Here is a 7,500-nt window from a genome sequence, read left to right as displayed (position 1 = left end):
AGGAAAATCTGTGTTGTTGATCAGTGAATGGATATTATCTAAAGGGCATTTATGGACTAAATATATATAAAATATACTTATATCTTAATTGTTATCACACACAACTAGGTAATAGGTGGAAATATTTATCAGTTACAATCACAATCTTGGCAAAACTGTTGGTTGATCCATAGTAACGTTGATGAATAAAGAACCTATGTGTGTGTGTGTGTGTGTGTGTGTGTGTGTGTGTGTGTGTGTGTGTGTGTGTGTGTGTGTGTGTGTGTGTGTGTGTGTGTGTGTGTGTGTGTGTGTGTGTGTGTGTGTGTGTGTGTGTGTGCGTGCGCGCGCGCGTGTGTGTGTGTGATTATATATTCCGATTTTTCATTTATTTCTGTTTAACGTCTAAAACAAAGCTTGGAAGCATACATATCAAATGACACTTGGTGTACGTGTATGTGTATGGTATGAGTATTTGTATGTGCATATGCGAGTGCGTTTATTTAAATACTGACCTCGTATCCAGGGAAGAGAGCAGTATCGCGGACGGAGTGATGGAGAGGAGATCCGCAGTGCAGCGAGTCCACAGACTTGATGCTTGAGGACGAGGAGGCTGAGCGTAGGCGATAACATACACCTGCGTTGCGAACCTGTAACATAAATATAAACATAGCCAAAACTTACGTAAGTATATGGAGATAAAAGTACCCAGGACATACACATCTAATTTCTAACGTACACATGATCATCGTAACGGACATCTTTATTACTGTACAGTATAGGTTATTCTTAAAGGTGTGACCGTATTAAGTACCTTAATTTACCGAAAATAATGCCGCACCAAGACGCCTGGATTAGAGCTACGTTATCAGTTAAATAAGATAAGAACGTGTTATATTATCCTCCACCATAAACAATTTTACCAGCATGTTATCTTTTAACAATAGTAATTACATGTAATTCTGATGAACGTTTAAACGAAATGTGTCAATTTCATCTCGTGCTGTGATGTCATTCCTTCTCATTCATACTTTTCCTTCGCAAGTCAAGTTTGAATATCGTGTATCTAAAGTAAAAAATTGGTTCGCGAAATATGATATGTGATGACAAAACATCACCGCATATTAAGTTGTTTGACCTCGAAGTTTGAGGAGGGAAATATGATGTAGTGGGTCAAATTGCAAAGTTTGAAACATGCAACTAGACTACCGGAATGTACTCGAATGGGGATATGCACAGTGAAAAGCAAAGGTCACTGTGAAAGCGACGCTTTAATTGCGCGGCGCTGCCAGGACGAGAAGACAATTTTGGTCGGGGATCTCGCATGTCAAACTTTGCAATCTGGTTGTCGGGATGTCCTTGGGGCATCAGTTTGCTTTGACCCAGGCAGTCTGAATATCGACATCATCTATGACTGACTGTACAGGCCATACTTCAGCTGACAGCACTATTATAGCTCCACTGGGACTGGTGAAGCCTATGGAATGACGTTCTCAAATGGTCTTATGTTCTCTTTTAATATATTTGGGGAAAACACAAAAGTACTAGGTCTTATATCAACAACAGAAGCAAAATATTAATGGGATATTTTATATTTTGCAACCAGATAGGTGCATCTCTAAATATACATAGATAGTTAACACAGAAACGCAATACACCAACTTAATGAATACAGAGAAAAATATATCTGATTAAAAAATAATAAGAAAATAACCACAGATTTCCAAATCAGTGTGTCACACAAACCTTGACTCGAGCTCCTGCAGGAGGTATTTCAGGCATTGGCGTTTCGAAGTTGAAAATACATTCCTTCAGTTTGTGAGTAGGACTTTCGATGCTCACTTGTTTGACAAGGCGCGCCATGTCGTCGGTATTCCCGCCGCTTGCCCTGGAAGACCAAGTTTAGTTAGTACATGCATATCATAAAAACAAATTCTGCATTGACAGTGTAAAATTTCGAAAGTTTTTTTTTCTCTATACATAAATAGCTGAGGATGTGATGTTGTACTTAAATATAGATTAGAATTTTGAATGATCGGAAAGAAATTAACTGACGTTTGTCGATAAACAAAAATGTGATTGGCCAGCCACTGGACTGAACTCGAATCATTCCTTCATTAAAAACTGCGATTCTATAACAATTTCGTTCACTTGTTCGGTTGGTAAAGTTGGTTTCCGATTTTTTTTTTTTTTTTTTTTGTTCTCCAGATTTTCAAAGAAGGGTAGTTTTTCAAATACGTAATCATTCTGTAATTTAAGTTTGCTTTTTATAAACTTTATGAAGCTTAAATACATACCTACATAGGTGTGTGTGTGTGTGTGTGTGTGTGTGTGTGTGTGTTGAGAGAGAAGAGAGAGAGAGAGAGAGAGAGAGAGAGAGAGAGAGAGAGAGAGAGAGAGAGAGAGAGAGAGAGAGAGAGAGAGAGAAGCACAAAAGAAAGAAAAAAGTATAAATAAATCGACAAACAATAACATACAGACACTGGAGTGGAATTCAAAGGACGCTTTAAGCCTAGTGGGTAATGAGGGAGGGGGGAAGGAGGGTTTGACAAAGAATGCCACTGAGGTCCGAATATGTTATCAAGTATCAGCGGCTCGTGTAAGTGTCATGAAGGTGCGGCCGGCAAAACGTCTCACGAGTGCGGCGAAGTAATATGCTGTTTATTTATTTATTTATTTTTTTTTTTTTTTTTTTCGGGGAAAGGTTGTGCACCATGAACATTATGTTTAAGCTGGGTGACGTGAGACCGGCATTTCATTGTAACAAGATTCTTATCACGGTCTTTCCTTAATTCGGGCGCTTTTTTTTTTTTTGTTTTTTGCTTTTGCTATTTATTTATTTAATTATTTTTTAGGTATATTGTTATTTTGCTGACTTAAAGCATTAGTGGGGAAATGCATGGGTAAATTATTTGATATGACAGAGAAGTGGACACGTGGACAATAATGAATGAACAAAAAAGCTAGAGATTGGGAAGGGTGAGGAAGCGGGAGAAAGAGGAGAGTGGGAGGAGAAGGGGAAAAGAGGAGAGGGAGAAGGAAGGGACAGAGAGAGAGAGAGAGAGAGAAAGAGAGAAAGAGAGAGAGAGAGAGAGAGAGAGTGTGTGTGTGCTCGACTATAAACGAGTATACAAGGGAGGTGAAACAGTGCATAAAATTAACAACATGCCCAATAGAGTTCATGAGTCATCAACAACGTCTAAGTCCATTTCCTAATATGTTTATAAAATAATCTCTCGATCTGAATGTTATCTTGTTTTTTTTATATATATACTGCACACGTAGGCTCTCTGAAAATCTACGGTTATTTTCTTATTTCTATCAGATTTTATTTCTCTATATTCATCAAGTTGGTGTATTGTGTTTCTGTGTTAACTATCTATGTATATTTACAGATGCACCTATGTGTTTTATCACTTTTACGATAGAGTATAAATATTCGTGAAAATAGTAAATTCTGAAGTTTGAAATGCTAAAGACGATGAAATTTGATAGCAGGTTTGACAATAATATACCGCAAAATGTCATTAAAGTGAATAAGCATAGCCAACTTGTATTCATCTTTTTCATATTTCTCAACGGGAAGATAAGCAAGTTGTTTGATAGATATACAACCGATATCAGTGGGAAAACAAACTGATACTACCTTTAATCTTATCGGGATATTTTTTTGAGTATGCCATGTGGGCGATACAGCTCTATGCTTCTCTTTTTTCATCACTCTGAGGGGCTACCAACGGCCAAATTCCAGAAAGAAATCATCTACGCTCATCTCACACACACACGCACATACACACACACACACAAAAAAAAAAAGCTTGCAAAAATCTGAGTAAACTTGATGTGTTCAGCAAATACCAAAAAAAAAAAAAAATAAATAAATAAAGCTTGCAAAAATCTGAGTAAACTTGATGTGTTCAGCAAATACCAGCAGCTTTTATTGTAGAAACGTCAAAAACTTCCTGGTTACTTCAGACCACCATCCCAATTCCGTAGCAGAGAAGAACGCTACCTTCGGATTACCACCACTTGAAAGGCTTTACAGTGGTGCGCTTTTGTTTTGGAGTGGTAGTTTTCCTTAACAAAAAGAACTGACGACAGAGCCTTTTTTTTAGCATTAGTACTTAATACGAATTCTTCCATAAGTGGATTCAGAGAAGGAAGGAGGGAGGGAAGGAGGGTGATAGATAGATTGACAGGTGGATATAATGATTCATAAGTAAACAGACAGGCAGGAAGACAAAAAGAAGCCTACAAGACATTCAGAAGGTAAAAGATGGGGGGTGGTAGATACTACTAATTTTGAACATTCAATCCGACTCTCGGAGAGGGAGTAAATGTTTCTTGAGAGAAGAGAAACAGATTAAACGGAGACTTTATTAACCGGCTGTACCATCATGTACTACTGTTACAACTATTGCTTTTCTCCTCTTCCTTGCGAAACTGGGTTTATACGCATGTTCACTTAGCTCAGGTTCGGCAAGTTATGTGGGTTCTACTCTGTGGCCTCGAGTGAGAGCGTTTGTGTGCATTTTATTAGGCGGCGTGAGAACAGATAGCCTTTTTTTCTTGCTTCGCTGTCATCAAATGTTTTGTTTTGTAAATGTTATTTCAAAATTATGCACACACTGATCACACGCACATGCACACACGCACACACACACACACACACACACACACACACACACACACGCATATATATCTGTGTGTGTGTGTGTGTGTGTGTGTGTGTGTGTGTGTGTGTGTGTGTGTGTGTGTGTGTGTGTGTGTGTGTGTGTGCGTGTGTGCACACACACACATTAATACAGTGATTAATTACTATATGCATATATATATATATATATATATATATATATATATATATATATGTAAGTATATATTTGGAACCAGCTTGAGACACTAACACGTATATACTAAAGGGTAGTGACAAACCTAAATATAATAGACGGCTAATAAATATCTTTTGGATTCTACCGTATTCGGTGCAAAGACATAAAAACGTAGCATGCAAAGTTCCTTTCTCCCAAGAGAAAAGTTTACATGTCCGCTGGTCTTGGCCTCAAGTCAGCTCAGGTTACCACCATCCACCTGAATAGATCTTAACCTTGTCCTTTAACGTTTGCATCATCGAGGTCGTCCACTGGCGAGATGTGGCGTTAGCTTTCGTGTTGGGGAACGATGAAATTTATAAATAAATCACGCTAGTGTTACTCCACGATTACATTTACGCTGGGTATATATTACATTTTCGCAACGACACAAGTGTGAACTGCATACGGTTATGTGTAATCAACCAGTATACCTCATTACTAGCAGACCTTATAGAGTGAATACACCCTCCTGCTCTGGACACACGCTGACGAAGATTGAGGGCGGAATTCGGCCGGGTTGTGTATGGCGGGTGGGATGAAAACTGAGATGGAGAGAGAGGGTCATGGAGTACATTTTCAAAGGATCCAGGATGTGGGGGCATTAAATGATACAAAAGGCTTCTACGCAACAGTCTTGGGCCTCTTGGCGGGGGCTTAAAGTTTTACGTATTACGGGGCATTAAGTTTATGTGCACATGAATTACTATGACCTCGCGAGGTAGTTTAACATGATTTATTTCGAAAATTAATGAAAGATTAAGCTAGCAATCTGGATATGTTTAAACCATTTAACAGATAAATGCGATGTATATAAAAAATCCCAGAGACGGTGAAAAGGGCAAGGGACTGGGACACTAGTCTTTATCACTTATCTGATGCGATGCGACACATAGCAGGTAATAATTTTTCAGGTATTCTTTGTCTGATGTCCTTGAACACAGACTATTCTTTTTCTCCTGATATTCAAGAACATATTATTTGCCACTATAAACACGGACAAATGTGGAGTCAAATTAGAAATCCGGTACAACCTTTGCTAAATTAATTTCAACCTTTAACCTTCAGCACATCATTATATAATTAAAGATCATTTTCATTTTTAGAATAAGTGCCAGTGTTATAGAAATTACGGTCTTCCTAACTTTCAGCATTATAGCAGGAAATGTAAAAGAATATGCATAGGCGTTATTAGCACCTGTGCCACATAATCGTAGCCCAAGCCTTGAGATTTTAAAGAATAACAAAGCGTACTTGCATACAAATTAAAGAGAGTGGGTCTCAGCGACTGATTTAAATAAGGTCGTTAAGATTTGAAGAATCGCAGAACATTGACCACGATGTTCTGTCTGAGAATAAAACGTCGATAACAACAATCATCAGTCAGGTGGTAAACCGATTGCTGATTAAACGTGATGTAACTTCAGCGCTTTGTAACACTATTAGGGAAGTCATGATAAAATAAAACAGTGGTAATTTCGTAGCTTATGGTGTCAGAAATGACGCTACATCTCTGATTTTCTATAACATCAGAAAAATAGGAGCGGAAATTAGTGAGAAAGATATCTGTATCACTTATCTTTTAGGCAAACACGTATCTAGATCCCTCGTCTTTTCATTTTTCAACGACATTCTAATTCCTCCATAATGTTGTTTTATAAATTAATCTACTCTTCTTTCACATTCATTCGTCATTTTATAATTAAGATATTAATATCCATTACGCAGTATTTCGCTCGCTTTCATCAGGATCATTGTCATCATGCTTTCTCTGTTGTGGTTTAGCCTCAAATGCAAACCTTTGTGTTAGTCACATGATGTAACTACAGTTGCTTGGCGTAGTCTACTACGTGATTTTTACATATTCTTTATCATAGTGTTCCACATTTTCTCTTCTTTCCTTCCCTTCCCCTGCTTCCCCCTCCTTCCCTCCCACTCCCGGCCCTTCCCTCTCCTCTCTTCATCCCCGTTCGCATCGACCTGTGTGCAACACCGCGCTTCTGGTGCCTGCACGCTGGCTCTCTGGGTTCTCCGCCTCCTACGCATTTCATTCAAGCCAGAGTTAAACCCCCCTTCAAAGTCATACTTTGTACTATTGTATTTTTCGTAAGTCTGCAGCATTTTTTTTTTACCTCCCTTTTTCTTTTAATAATCACCGTGATTGTCTGTACCACTAGACACATCAAAGAGCTTGCCGCGGAATTCGAACACCTGAGGCTACGTTCACTCTCGCTTCCACAAACAACATTAAATTTTGCTTTCATCTATGACCTTGTGAGTGTCTACAATTTATAGATTTGCTCCAAATACAACATGTTTGTACTCGTCTCTACCGGATTCCACACCCACGCCCAAACGGCTCCAGTCCGTCTCAGCCAATAACGACAGCCAAGGGCGAACGGACACTCCGCCAAGGTCACCGACGGTCACACAGGTCAGAGTGTTTTTCCCTACAAGGTTCTGGATCAACTTTTGAATTGTGATAAATCTCATAAAATATGTCCCATGGAAAGAACAGTAACGTGAATGTTTATATTTTACAGTATTATGCCAAGCGAATTTTCATTGCACTCTTGCAGTTTAGAGGTTAAGGGGCATGTAAAAAAAAAAAAAAAAAAAAAGCTAGAATATAAACTTAACATTTATCTAATCT

At 38.5% G+C, this 7,500-nt stretch overlaps 1 protein-coding gene across 3 annotated transcripts in view; it reads right to left on the bottom strand.

Moving 5' to 3' along the window:
- The window catches only part of LOC125030782, a 27,445-nt gene that overhangs the window by 6,744 nt on the left and 13,201 nt on the right, over positions 1-7,500 (bottom strand). For all 3 annotated transcript variants that reach the window (XM_047621064.1, XM_047621063.1, XM_047621062.1), the window contains 2 exons: positions 1,726-1,867; positions 495-629 (listed from right to left, as the gene is read on the bottom strand). In XM_047621064.1, coding sequence (XP_047477020.1) covers positions 495-629; positions 1,726-1,842 — 252 coding nt within the window. In that variant the 5' untranslated portion in view covers positions 1,843-1,867. The remainder of the gene's footprint in view (positions 1-494; positions 630-1,725; positions 1,868-7,500) is intronic.

The sequence above is a fragment of the Penaeus chinensis genome, chromosome 11, assembly GCF_019202785.1.
Source record: "Penaeus chinensis breed Huanghai No. 1 chromosome 11, ASM1920278v2, whole genome shotgun sequence".
Lineage (NCBI taxonomy): Eukaryota > Metazoa > Arthropoda > Malacostraca > Decapoda > Penaeidae > Penaeus > Penaeus chinensis.
This window is presented reverse-complemented; position numbering and strand designations above follow the sequence as displayed.